Consider the following 14,994-nt stretch of genomic DNA (forward strand, 5'->3'; position numbering starts at 1 on the left):
AGTAAAGCAGCTCTAGCCATCTTACTGTACTCTCAAGAAGGCAAGCATTTATACCATGTCACAGGTGGCTTTCTTCACTAATACAGTCAGAAAACACTGTTATTTGGAAAATCTAATTGCATTCAATTGAAGCTTTCCATTTAAACACAAAAATAGCCCTGAATAAAAACCCGTGTGAAATGTGAAAACAACAGAATGCTTGTAGAAGTAGAGCAACAGGGCCTAATACTCAGCATTTGAGTAGTATCATACTGTAAACAACAAACAATAACGAATTCAGCTTCACAGAAAAAATTGAAATCTCAAAAGCAGATCATATTCATCTTTTATGCATCTGAAGAGCTGTATGCATACCAGGAAACCTGATCTAAAGACAGTCATAATTGTGCATATAGACAACTCTGAACATGCAGAATAATCAAGAAAATAATGCAGAAAATAAAATGGAAGGACAGAAGGATGGAGGAAAGAAAAACTGGAAGCAAACCATCTCCTCCTGCTTTATTTTGGATTAGTTTGCACAATTTGGTTCTTATTCTCCACAGAATTACAGGTGTGCTTAGTTGCAAACTTCTGATAAATTCAGGTAACATCAGTGAGACTGCTTATCTAATAATTGTATCCAATTGTTGCTTATTATTTTGCAGAATAAATTCTTGCATTGTCCACACGTGTCCATTGCATAATGGAGGCTGAAATACCACCCAAGTTGTCATGGTTTAAACCCAACCACACAGTCTCTCTCTCCCCCTTCCCCCTCCCACCCATTCTTTCCTTTCCCCCCCTCTCCCCGCTCACGGAGGGATAGGGAGGAGAATCAAAAGAGTGTAACTCCCACAGGATAAGAACAGTCCAGTAACTAAGGTATAACAAAAACCACTGCTGCTACCACCAGTAATAATAATGATAAGGGAAATAACAAGGGAAGAGAATATGATACCACCCACTGAAAACGAGCCCGACCAAAAAGAGAGTGTGCACCTCCAGGTAACTCCCAGTTACCTTCTCGGGCATGATGTGTTGTGGTATGGAATACCTCCTTGGCTAGTTTGGGTCAGGTGTTCTGTCTCTGCTTCCTCCCGGCCTCCCCTCCTCCCTGGCAGAGCATGAGACTCACAAAGTCCTTGGTCAGAGTAAACATGACTTAGCAACAACTAAAAACATCAGTGTTATCAGCGCTGTTCCCAGGCTGAAAGTCAAAACACAGTGCTGCACCAGCTACTAAGAAGGCGAAAAATTGACTGCTACTGCTGAACCCAGGACACAAGTAAATATCAAAACAGTAGAATTATGATGCAGGAGTACAGATAGTGTCAAAAACTGAGATTAAAACTAAAGAGTCCCTGTTCTTTGGGTAGGGAGTTTTTTTGCCTGTTTGGCCCCTACAATAATGGGATCCTGTAAATGCTTAAAGTTTCAAGGTGACATTTCAAAATTAAGAAAATCTTTGCTGAGATATTTGTGCATTGTTGCGTGAAGCTGTTCTTCCATGAAGGTGTACATGCATATTTGCAGGAATTGCCACCTATCACCCAGTCCTCATAGGTCTTACATCAGAAATTAGGGATAGTGTTATAAAGCCAAGTCATTTACTCCAGTGATTCAAATCCCAGTAAATCAAAGCACACATGTGAGCCTGTGCATAAATGTGACAAGCACCGATCACCCTGAAAGTCAGGACAGATGGTTTTTATAATTTGCTTCTGGGTGCTGAGTTAAGGTAATACCATGATTTGTGACTTACTCTCATCCAAACACACAGCTGCTGTCAAGACTAAATGAAAACTGTTTTGTTATTCTTTCTCACTGCAAGCCTGAAAAATGATCTAATTTACATATTGAAGATAAAAGTGCTTTGAAGAGAGGCTGAAAGGTCCTCTGTTCATCTCAACACCTTTTAAAACATCTTTTATTTCTTGAGGAACCACTGAGATATTCAAACAGCTTCAGAACTGCAACAGAGTTGTCTGGGTTGCATCCCTTCAGCTGCCATTTAAAGCAAACAAGTCAGAAAAGTGTTGAGGTTATTGCAGAGTGAGAATTTGTTTTAAAAATAAATAGTTTTAAACAGGGTGTAATTCCAGTGTGAACTGAATAGAGGTGTGTGACAGAGAAACATGGAAATACCTAAGTCAGTTACCGCTGATTTTTAAGTAGGGTCGTGCTTATAGCCACTGACCTACCCGCCCATTTTACTTGTAAGCAAGTGCTGGCAAATAAAACAGAATTCAAAAATGAGCTACATGAGTGACATGAGCACTGGGAAAATAATACAGCATGCAGTTCCCAAGGCTCAATCTGTTTTTTTAATCCAAGAGATATTAAGGACTTGACCACAACGTAACAGTATTGCCTTGTTGCTCCTCTCAAAATCTATGTAAGCAAGACAACCACAACCTCTGAATCTGTGCAACCTTTCATTTTAGAAAAATAGAAAAAAAAGGAAATATCTAGCAAAATTCATCACATGCTGAGCTCCATTTAACTCCTCACAAAGCTTCCTTTAACTACTCATTAACTTCAGAAAGTGCTTATAAAAAGGGTGAGTCAGAAGAAAATACCTCTTCAGCTAAATTAACGTTCCCAAATGAATTCCCATGCCTGCAGCAGAACATTAACCTCAGGTCCCCTGCACCTCACCATCACCCTTTTATCTCTCATTAACACCCTACTGTTCAAAACAATTTTTCTTCTAACTGCTGTCAGACAAAGGATTTCCTTTACTTCCATTAGCTTTCATCTGCTTATCAAGAAATTCTGAATTGCTACTACAGTGCTAGTGCTGATACTTGTTCAGGGTCTGACTTTAGGAAAGACAGGGTCATTCTCCCATGTGAGAGTGATATGGGGCCACCACTGATACGAACCATTATGTATTGTAATGACACATGGAACAAACCACAGCAATAACACAAGGATGCACTCAGAGCTGCACAGCCTGGTGTTACAGAACAAGCTTCTGAAATTGGAGTTGCTTCCCAAGCTGGCTGTAAAACTTGCCTCTAGCAAGCTCTGCTCCCGGCCACTTCTCCTAAGAGCAAGCCACAAGCATATGAAACCTGCCCAGGTAAGATAACGTTTTGTTTGTTTAACTTGCAATTAAATAGGAAAAAGGTTTTAAAACCTTCCCATCAAAGCCTTCCTCTTCAGAGTGATTTACAGCAGATTCATGCAGAGCAGAATATGGTCAAAGGGCTGTGCATCTACCTCAGGACAGAGAAAGGTGCTCAAGATGGATGGGCAAGCTCCGAGAGAGGAAGCGTGGCACAAGCCTCTTTCAATGGAGGAATGATTGTGCTGAAAGGTAGCTGACAGTAAACACCTCCAAATTTTCACACATTTCCTTTTCATAATTAAAGGCTAGGGTGACTTTGGGGACAGATTCTGAAAAATAAACTCCCTTTGATTTTAAATGGGTTGAATTCTATCAATTCATACAAAATGAGAAGCAGTAGTTTCCTTCTTTGGGGGGAAAGTGCCATTTCCGGGGGGAAAGTGCCATTTCCAGGGGAAAATGCAGCAGAAACAAGTTTACTGGTGCCAAAGAGCAGTGCCCAATTAGGAGATGAAAACATTGCTGCTGTCAGAAATGGCTATATTTTGAATCATCATGGGATGATTTGGGTTGGAAGACACCTTAAAGATCATCTAATTCCAACCCCCCTGCCATGGGCAGGGACAACTTCGATAAGAGCAGGTTGCTCAAAGCCCCATTCAACCTGGCCTTCAGCCCTTCCAGGGATGTGGCAGCCACAATTTCTTGGGGCAATCTGTGCCAGTCTCTCACAACCCTCATAGTGAAGAGCTTCTTCCTAATATCTAATCTGAACCTACCCTCTTTCAGTTTAAGTCCATTCCCCCTTGTCCTGTCACCACATACCTGTGTAAAAAGTCCGTCTCCAGATTTATTTTATGCCCCTTTAGGTACTGGAAGATGCCCTAAGGTGTCCCTGGAGCTTTCTCTTCTCCAGGACAAACTCTCTCATCCTCTCTACATAGTTGAGGTGCTCCAGCCTTCTAAGCATTTTATGGCCCTCCTCTGGATTTCTCCTTCTTACACTGGGGGCCCCAGAGCTGTACACAGTACTCTGAGTCTCACAAGAGCAAAGTAGAGGGGGAGAATTACCTCCCTCAAAATGTTTCACACCAAAAAGCCTTCCCATAATTCAAGGATATGCAATGAAACAAACTCCATCCTTTACCATTGTAAAGGTCCACTCTAGAAGACATGTTCACACCCAACTCACCTGGTACACACTGAACTCCACATAGGGCTCACTGGTTAAGATAGATCTTTTCTAAAACGCTGAGGGAAGAGGCAGTGTAGGAGGACAAGTGCTTATTTAAGTGACTGGAAAGCACTGAAACTGGCATAAGCAATACTTAGTGCCACTTATAGCTCTGGTTCCCTTGAGTGCAGGGTGAGAGATAAGAAACACAGAGGAAAGTGACATTCTGAAATAGGGAAGGAGGCTATAATAAAGTGGCAATGTAAACCCTGCTGTGAGAGTCTTTCAGAAAACATACTGAAACCTATTTCCTATTAAATGGCTTAATAACTATTATTGTCATATTGTAATATAGCTGAAGTGAAATTAATGATTAGATATGGGCATTTTGTAAAATCCCTCACCTTTTTGATTTAAGCACTATTCAGCTCCACAGTGCAGAATTTTCTGAATGGCAATGTCACAATTGCTACATCACAGGCAAAGTTTATAAATAATTTAGGAAAATATTCACTTTGCTGGGCAATACGCTTAGCCCCTTTTCACAAGGCACAAGTGAGCTTTCCAGAGTACACAGGACTTTCTTCTCTCTGAGTAAATAACCATCTCCCATTGCACACACATACACACATCCCCTTCCAAATCAATGTTCTTACCTTATCTTTATTTTCAGAGCCAGAATCCTCAAGTTTGGTCCGAATGACAAACGGAGTAGATAATCTTAGGAGAACTCGTTCAAATGTGGCACTGATTTTAGGGGAAACTATGTCAAAGCAGTCTTGGAATTTCAGAGTTTTATGAGTGTCGCATCTGAGCTGCTTCCTAAGACCTTCTCCAAGCTGGAGAACCAGCATGTTTGGATCAAACATCAGGTGAAAGGGGAAAGCTCTGCAGAAGGTGCTGATGCTAATCCTCAGGTCTAAGGGGGAATGGGAAGTTCCTGGTGGAAGTGCTTTTGTGATATTTGCATTTTCATGTTCTTTGATAAGGAAAGTCAGACAACTGCAGTTACCTGTGTTTGTCCCCTCTGAACACAACTTATCATTTGTGACCTGTTCTACTTCAACTTCCAAGTGGTATATCTTCTTTGCTGCTGCCTTTATCATTCCCATCATTGCAAATCCCACAATCTGATGTGGATGAAAGTAATGAAGCATGAAATTTCCTTCAGGGAGCTCTTTGCATAGGAAAGACGGGGATTCCAGAGTGGCCTGTCTTCCAAATGAAGTTCTAATGTGCTCCAGCAAAGCATCAAAGCCATTGAAGAAATCTTGAAGGGTCCCACCTACAGCTCGAAGAACTCTTTCATTCTCATCAAAGCAGATATTGAAGAATTCCTCCCCAAACTTTTCTTGCATTTCCTCAAACTTCAAACCTATAGAACAATGAGACACTGACATTAACAACACAGTATGCTACTGTATCACATTTTCATAGAATCACAGAGTTGTAGAATGGTTTGCATTAGAAGGAACCTTAAAAATCATCTAGATTTTTAGATCCATGGACAGGGACACCTTCCACTAAACCAGGTTTCTCAGAGCCCTGTCCAACCTGGCCTTGAACATTTCCAGGAATGGGGCATTTTTCCTTTGTACTCTGCTTGCACAGTACTCTACCAAGTCAGTGAGAGTCACTTTTTACTGGATACCTACCCATAGGACTTCTGCTTTCTCTGATGGTTGGGATTAACCCTAGGAAGCCATTTTTGCCTGTTATTTGAAGTCCTCATGCTTTCAGTTTGCTGTTCTAGGTGACTGCTTGTGGGATTTACACTAGTCTGTCTCCCTTTCTCTGCGGAAAGCCAAGATACATTACAATTTCCCTGACTTCTGCATGCTACATGAATTCCACTGTGTGAAAAGGGGTGCATCCCCTGCATTGTTGACCTAGCCACAAACGAGACTTTGCTTTTATAGCCCTTCTGTTCACTGTGTCTGTGAAAGATCCAGCTATCCCCAGCCTGAAGAACAAGCTACTGAAACTCCAGCCTTTGGCTTTCAATAAGCAATGTAAAGCTTTGCAGTCAGATGACAATTTCATAGCTGGGGGAGGGGGGTGGTGTGTGGGTTTGGGGTTTGGGTTGGTTTTTTTCAAACAAAAAACTTTCCTCATTACAGATATTGGGCACTGTCAGAAGATACAAAAAAATAATTATTCTTTTGTTGTCTGTAAAAGAGAGCAAAGCCTTTCCATTTTAGGTTTCTACAATCACCCATCTTTTAAAAAAACCCTTCCACTTAGAGTGACCTACAATGCTAGTAGATGGGACAGCTCTGTGATATCTCACAATGCCACTTCGAGACTCCATCAGAGGCATTCAAAAGGTTTGATTTACAGAGGTGATAAGGCTTGTGCTGTTAAAGGCATGAAAAAATATCAGTGATGGAAGCCCTTGGATACAAAAGTGTATCAAATCCTATTCCAGTTTGTTATTTACCATTTTAAGGACAATCATAAAAAAATAATAATTTAGAAAAAATAATTTTGAGATGGCCGTTAAATGTTTTCTTCTGTCTTATTTTAAGGAAGACATGCTGTGTTAATTTTCATCTATATATAAACTGTATATCACATAGTAAAATTATAAAATTAATATTTGCATTGTTCTTAGCTGTAATAAAAAAAATATACGAATCAGTTGTACGTGAATGTGAATTACAGATATCCAACAAGAGTTTTCAAACAAAATTAATACAGGAATTTACAACACAGTTCCTGCAGTATATTGAAATCAAAACAAATAGCATTTCAGTCAAATAGTCAAACACCTTAAAAATCACCTTTAGTTCTATCAGACACAAAGGCAATTTCATTTTCTAAGTGCACAATAGGTCCTTTATTTTAATATGTGCTCAGCTTGCTTTATAACACTGATAACATTTCAGTGTATCACTGAACTTCTTATTGTTTGTTTAGATTGCTTGTACACCCTCAAATTTAGAACAGTGTGATTAGTGACTTTCATGCCCAAGAGGTATAACAAGGGATAGAAGAAGTCATGCATCTGTTGTCTGAAGACAATAACCTTTGATCATCTCAAGGCAGCATCTGATCTACCTGTGCACATGGGCATGGTTATAATGATTAATATTCAGAAGGAATCTGAGCATTCCACAGCTTTACAAACTATCTGCAATGATAATTTTGTTTGGACCTTGAATATGATTAATAGCAGATTAAAATGCATAAAATTACATCTATAAACAGCAAAACATGACAACATGACAAAGCATGTTTTATAAAAGAAGTAATAGTTATAATTTGGGAAAGTTCATTCAAATGCCATTACTCATAATCAAATTTGGGCACTAAACTAGGTTATTACAAAAATATTCCCAGGATCTTTTATGACCACAGATGGTCAGATCTGCGGTTAAGCCAAAAGAAAGTACCGCTGGTACACAATGCCCCCTAATACCCTGACTCAGAGGACAGTGTGCCAATTCCTGACTCATTACCTCTATGTCTACATAACATAGTATTGTAATATCTTCCATAAAAAATACTTACTATAGCCCAGAAAGAATCAAGTTCTAACCCATACCAATAACCATTATCCACCTAAGACAATAGTCATAGTTGGGTATCAATAGCAAGAAGGCAAGAAATTATCATATTTATATGTGTACAAAAACACATATACATAGTTTTATATCTCATTGCTCCATAGAGGGAACTGTGAGTAACTTTAGAAGCCTGTGTGTAAAAGTGAGCAGTCTAGCAAGGGCACCCAAGGCTGTAAGATTGCAGAGGCCCTGAAAGTACAGGAACTGGACAGTGTCAGAAATTCCTGGGCTGTTCATAGAAATGACCAAATACTGTTACAGAACTATGTAACACTCCACAAAGCTGCCCAAAATGATAGCGTAGACAAGTTGTCTTTAAAGTGCATTATAAAATTACAGTAAAGCAGTTAGTTGACCCAGAGCCACCAACTGAAAATAGGGTATGCAGAACTGATCACTTGTGCACTTTACTGCTACATATGTAAGCATTGTCTCACTATTGGTAATGAGAGCTGTATCTCAGTATTCAGCCTAAGATTTTGTGATTACCTTAGATAGGTCTCGCTGTCCACTCTGGAGGACTGGATGCTTGATGTGGACACAACACACTGACTCCAAGAAACATGAATTATACTACAAAATTCAGGTCAATGACCTGGGTCAAGGACATCCCACTACTTTTTAGCTTTGCATTGAGTTGCACACAGTACAAACAGAAAATCAAATTAGCTCAGAATGTAAAAATGAGTATGCTTAAACAAACTGCTGGTCCATCTTGCTGACAATTTTCTCTCTAATAATAGACACTATCAGATAATGATAAAACCAAGCAAAGTGAAACAACTTTCTAAAACAAACAAGTAAACATACCTATCAGGGAAGTTTCTTTCTAAGCCTCATCAATAAGATGTCAATGCTTGAAGCATGATGAGTTTTCTTTAAATCAAAAATCTTTATCACACAATTTTTCTGTATTTCCACAAAGCATTTGCTTTCAGTGACATGCATGTGTGAAGCTGCACAAAACACTTCATCTGTATTTTAACTGTCTTATTCCTGCCTTTCCTATTTCAAGATGATGAACAGAATCACATATTTATCTAACACTAACTTTATATATTTCACCATAACTTTTTCATTTACTGCCATATAAATGACTCCAATATTTTAATATCTTCTGTGGAGTTTCTTTATGCCCCTTTCTCTATGCTGATATCTGTTTAGCTTTCAAAAGACAACAGAAATAACCATCACCATCACATGGAGAGAAAACGTCAGACTGCATTACATTGCTGTTCAGAGGCTCTGAAATCTTGTCTCAGCAGTGACTGGTATCAGATACTTTAGAAAAACTGTAAAATCTGATGGAAAATCATGAAAACACACAGGTTTGAGAAAGTTTCTCACTAACTGTTTGGCTTATTCACTGAAATGGAAGGAAGTGCCAGATCAGGAGACAGTTTTACTACACGTAGAAAAACCTGCTTGTTACAAAAATTCCCAGAGTTCATTGTCTCTGCCGTGCATACTTTACTACATCTGGAGACCTTCACGAGCTATTTACTATCGTTAAAAATTACATTCAGTATGGTTTCAAATTCCAAGATATTCAGTATTCCCTTTGGGTTTTTTTCTTTTGAGAAAAGACCAATAACATCTTCAAAATAATCTTCTTATAGCCTTCAGGTTACACATATATATAAACAGTCTAATCTTTTCAATCTTGTCTCTTTCTCTATGTCATATTTCTTTTTTTGTTATTTTGATTTTGCAGTGGAATAATTCCAATTGAATAATTCCAATAATTCCAAATAATTCCAATTCACTGAAAATTTGAGTCAACTTTTAGTAATCAAATAAATGATTTGCTATTCCTTTCTGAAAAGCTGGAACTTCCATTCTTTTTTTCCCACTGTGGACACGTAATCAAAATTTGCCTTCAGTTGTCCATAAAAAAAATAGCATTTGAGATCTGTATGTGTGCCCCACACTTTCAAATGCAGAGGCCACGGTGCTCCTATATAGCCTCACGTGTGACTTCAACAACCATAGACAGGCTTCCTAATGGGCACTAACTTGCAATCAGTAAGTAGGAAAAGGTCCTCCTTATTTCATAGAATCATAGAATAGTTAGGGTTGGAAAGGACCTTAGGATCATCTAGTTACAAGCCCCTGCCATGGGCAGGGACACCTCACACTAAACCACGTCACCCAAGGTTCTGTCCAACCTGGCTTTGAACACCGCCAGGGATGGAGCATTCATAACTTTGTGGGCAACCCATTCCAGTGCCTCACCACCCTTACAGTAAAGAACTTGCTCCTTATAGCCAATCTAAACTTCCCCTGTTTAATTTTTAACCCGTTACCCCTTGTCCTATCACTACAGTCCCTAATGAAGACTCCCTTTCCAGTATCCTTGTCGATCCCTAGTTTCACCAAGACACTTCATTAAACAGTAGTGACACAAAATAAACCAAAAATGTATCCCAACACTCTTTGCTTTTGTCCAAGTGAAGTAATTTGTTATTTTGAGCTTCTGTTACTTACTGACCTTTTACTAATATAATGAATGAAATTCTAAAAATTCATCATTCTCCATTTGCTTTCTTCTTTGAAAGTGATCTATTGTGTTCTGACCACTTAATCAACCCCTTTGAGAAGACAAATCACATGTCTTAACTCTAGTAAGTTTGGGGTTTTTTCATAGTAGTTTATTTTTGTTGCTTATTCCTACAATGCTGTTTTTATTGTAGCCCGTACTGGACAGAAATTAAATATGTGCATTGTGGAAGGACATAGAGGCAAAGCAACCATCGAATGAAAATATTGTGATGGGCTTCCACTACAAAGCACTTTGGAATCTATGACAAAAGTGCTATGTAAGGATTGTTAATATTCTCTGAAAATGTGTCTCAATGACATTTAGAGAAGAGATCCTATACTTATGAGCCAGATCCAAAATTACCAAAGTCCTTAAGCATAGGCTCAAATTGAGTATTTCACTGAACCAGAGCAGAAATAGATTACTTCATTCTGTAATAACATGCTAGTAAAAGGTCTGCCTTCATCTTTTCAGCAGTCCCTGTAAACTGTAAATCCCCTACAAAATGTCAAGGAACTAATACAGTATTTCTAAGAATTTTGCACATTAGATAGGAATTTGTTCCCATAAAGAAAATCAGAATTCACAGGCTCTTCAGAAACAAACAGAAGATAAAATACATGATAAAAACATCAAAGCAAACCATTAACTTGCAGAGCATGCAGAAGCAGTTATGAGCTATCCAATTCTTCCTTCTAGTAAATCATGGAGGAGATGATTGCAGCATGGTCAGCATCTGATTCCTTTGGCATAGAAAAATACCTTTTTTTCTGGGATACCATTAAGTATCTGTAAATGTCAAACATTAAGGGGATGAGACAATTCAATATGCAATTCCAGAACTCATACTGTGGACGGAAGCAGAATTTGCCATCTTCAATTATAGCAAATATCTCTTAAACATTTTTGGACTATCAGATTTCTGGCGTGAATTAGCTCTTTTCCTTACACAGCCTTTTGAACAGAAAGGCAGGTGGTGGTTCAGAATTCCAAAGCATAGTTTAAGATGGCAGGGAAAGCAATGTTTATTCTCTCAATAAAAAAGGTTTTGATGAGCACAGGCTAATGCTGAAGGTACATTAGATGAATCATTTGGTTTGTAAGAAAGCCTAGTACCAGTATCTAATTACTGTATAAAAGACTTGGATCTTACTTCATTATGATGGTGAATTTATACCAACCTGAGAATATAGATAGTATTTTTGTATTACTCTTTTTAGTGTTTTTTATACACTTGCAATAGCATTATTTTATACCTTTACATATGGTTTTGACACAACTGTAAAATTTGTACTACGCCTCTCCTATAGTACCATACAGGGCCTCCATATATTTCAAGATTTCATAAAATAAACATGAGAATTACTGTTAAAAAGAATTCCTCACACTTGTTCACCTATAGTACTTGTTTTATTCAATTATAACAATGTGTTTTCTTTCCTTGTTAAAGTGAGGGTCTCCTCTAACAAATGATGCTTGGAAATATTGTAATTACTACCTCTTCATGAGGACCTGATCACTTCTGCTCAGCATACATGTAAAAGATTCTATTCCAAACTGCTGACACAGGAAACTCAGCTGAGATAGTAAGAAAAGGCAATGTTCTTTCATGCACACACACACACACACCCACACACCCCCACACCCCTTTCAACTCTTTTCATAGCAGCCAGTTCTTCAGGCAAAGCCAAGTTGTCTGAAGCAAGGCTATCATCATTTTATGTTGCACATCACATTTCTGGAACCTCACTTCTTAGCTTTGCATATGGTTTATTAAATAAAAACTGCAATAACTAGGTTGATGATTCTTAAAAATAAGGCAGACCCATTTTGTTTCATGTTCACTCTAGAGATCAAACAGCAATAAGAACAAGTTTTTTCATTTGCTTTTGTATTAAAATAAGCATATATGTCTTTGAATTGACATAGGGGGCAGAACTTCACTTTCTGGAAAGAATAAAATTGCAGTGAAATTTAGACACCTTTCCCATGAAATGCAGTATCATCTCTCATAATTCCTGATGTATATAAAGAGCTCAATTCAGCTAAGTATAAAAATCTAATCCTACTTGAGTCTTTGTAAGGCATCCAAGACATCTACAAAAGGACTAACAAATAGCTAAATTTGCCAAGATATGGGACACAAGGGAGACCTACACATTTGTGAAGGTTTGACAGAGGCCACACAAGATACCCCACAGCACCTAAATTAACGGCAAACACATTTACTCAAAGAATCATGACCAGAATGTCTACTGCTTTATAAATAGACTTCTACAAGATGTTATTGTACGTCGTAACTTCAAACTGGTGTCTATCTACTCATCTGCTTTCTAGCAATAAATAGCTCCAATATGGGAAGAGTGGATATCAAAGGCCACTTGATACAAACATTTGTCCTTTTCTAATTTAGATTTGAAATCACATGAATTATGTGATTTTTGTTTAGATTACTCTTATATTGACAGTGCACTGTAACGTCTGCTAAATAATAGGAGTCCTGTGTGTAGCTTAGATTCCCCAGGATAGTTTCAAGTATTATTAAAATGCATTAGTATTGCTAGTCCTCTGGGCCATGTAACATTTCCTTTTATGCCATTTGTAAACCAACAACTTTAATTACAAATCAGGCCATGTATCCTGAATTAGTTGTGTCCTAATGACAATCTGCAGTTGTTAGCTCAAAGGAAAAAGAAAGTGATAGTAATTTACATACCTTCAGTATATAAGCATTTATATAGGGTTTCAGACACTTGCTGTACAGTCAGAGTTCCAAACCGTTGTCCATCTTTTTCAGTTGTATCACCTGGTTTAATCTCACTGTAGTCTAAGATCTGTCCTGGCTTCTCCTTTTCAACATATATCCTGCCTCTTAAATTGTAGTATTTCTCATCAGTGATGTGGTGTTACCATTTAATACTTACTAGAAAGATCACAAATTTATTCCTCTTTAACTATATAATATGGGTAGAAGCTGAGATTTTCTTACTTTCATGACATGGAACATCCCTGCAAGATATATTCAGGCATGAAGTAATTTGCTCTATATGAAGTAGCCTACAGCATATAACTTCTTTGGTGGTGACAAGCAAATGTCACCCAGCTCAAGACGTCTCTAAACCTCTACACCAGTGATGGATCCCACCTTATCCTCAGTGTCTTGGGGAGGCCAAATCCAGAGACATGATTGATCTCCCTGACAGAACAGGGCTCTGGGCTGGGATCCCACATAACTTTTTACCAGGGTATTCAGGAATCCTCGTTACTGTGCCATATCATCCTTGAAATGGAAGATGACAAGAAAGATATTCACTTAGAAATGACAAAGAAGCAAAGTCCTCACACCACTCTCAGAAACAAAATCAAGAGGACTAGCACTATTATTAACTTGTAAGTTAAGAAAGCCTAACAGAAAAAATTCTTACAGTACATCTGACCCACAGGCAGAGCTGACTTAGCCACTGATGCACACTGTGCATTCTTAAGAAAAATGAGATGTGTAATAAGTTTTTAGGACCCAATATATTTACAACAGATGAAAAAGAATTCTGTTGTACAAGTTAATTTCTTGAGTAAAAAAATGGAAGAGAATGTTTTTCTGTATCTTAAGCAATGGAAAGTCAGGTAGGTGCAAAAATTTCTCCTCCTTGTCGTAACAACTATCTGGTATAAGAGCATTTGTAACTTTGGGCTATGTGCCCAACATTTTGCAAGTGTTATTTATGCAGTATATATAGCATGGCGCTGCAGTACATGCGATTTAGATATTGTAGTCTCATATACAAGTAAGCTTTCAAAGACAACATTTCTTCCATGTGGTTCAAGGTTACGTACGAGCACCTATCTCTGCTTTGCAAATTTTTCATAACAGATTTTTTTATAGACATTTATGAATTTAGGTGACTTTTCATAAGTTTTATTGTTAAAGTCATATCAGATTACAGAGTTCCCTAGAAAGATAATAGAGGTAACTCCCTTCATGAAACTCCCTTTCTTTTTTTCTGTGAAGGATTGCAAAACAGTGAAAAATATTTTGTGTCCACAAAGGATACATTAATTGTGTGCTGTGTTTTAAAAGAATATTTGGAGAAGTGAAGGCTGTACAGTTTTTATCTAGTTTGTGCATTTGGAGTGTGAGAAACAAAATTTAATGTATCACAAGTATCAGTGGGTTTGAAAAATGGAAACTGGGCACTTGAAGCAGTGGCAGATGAAGGAATAGATTGCTTCATAAAGCTCAGTAGCACAGACCTGCTTGGAATATCTGACTAAAAGATAAGCAAGAGACAGATCATGAAGGCTTTATGCCACAAAAAAATTCCTTAGAGTAGTTATTACTAACAGAAAGAGTTTGCATCCTTATTTTCCTCTTGCCAAAGTTTTAACTTGCAGCTAACTGGAAGTTTTCTCCTTTATTCTGACTAGCTGTAATTAAGTCTAATATTACTTGAAGTCAAATAATTTCAAATTATGGGGACAAAAGCAGTCCCAAACAGGATTTTCCTGTCATTGCTCAAAATGCTGAATGTACAAATGGTACAAAACCACCTACCCTTTGAGAAGGTTAAAATCTGAACACAACCGACATGTTTTAAAAGATTAAGAATAAAAAAAAATGTTATTTCCATGATGCGGATAGAAAATTGAGGAACAC

The 14,994-nt window shown here is 37.9% G+C and overlaps 1 protein-coding gene across 1 annotated transcript in view; it reads right to left on the reverse strand.

Moving 5' to 3' along the window:
• GUCY1A2 (guanylate cyclase 1 soluble subunit alpha 2) overlaps positions 1-14,994 on the reverse strand; it is a 145,281-nt gene that overhangs the window by 105,702 nt on the left and 24,585 nt on the right. Inside the window, exon 4 of the mRNA XM_034074446.1 lies at positions 4,886-5,604. Within this exon, the coding sequence (XP_033930337.1) occupies positions 4,886-5,604 (719 nt within the window). The remainder of the gene's footprint in view (positions 1-4,885; positions 5,605-14,994) is intronic.

The sequence above is a fragment of the Melopsittacus undulatus genome, chromosome 2 (assembly GCF_012275295.1).
Source record: "Melopsittacus undulatus isolate bMelUnd1 chromosome 2, bMelUnd1.mat.Z, whole genome shotgun sequence".
Classification (NCBI taxonomy): Eukaryota; Metazoa; Chordata; class Aves; order Psittaciformes; family Psittaculidae; genus Melopsittacus; species Melopsittacus undulatus.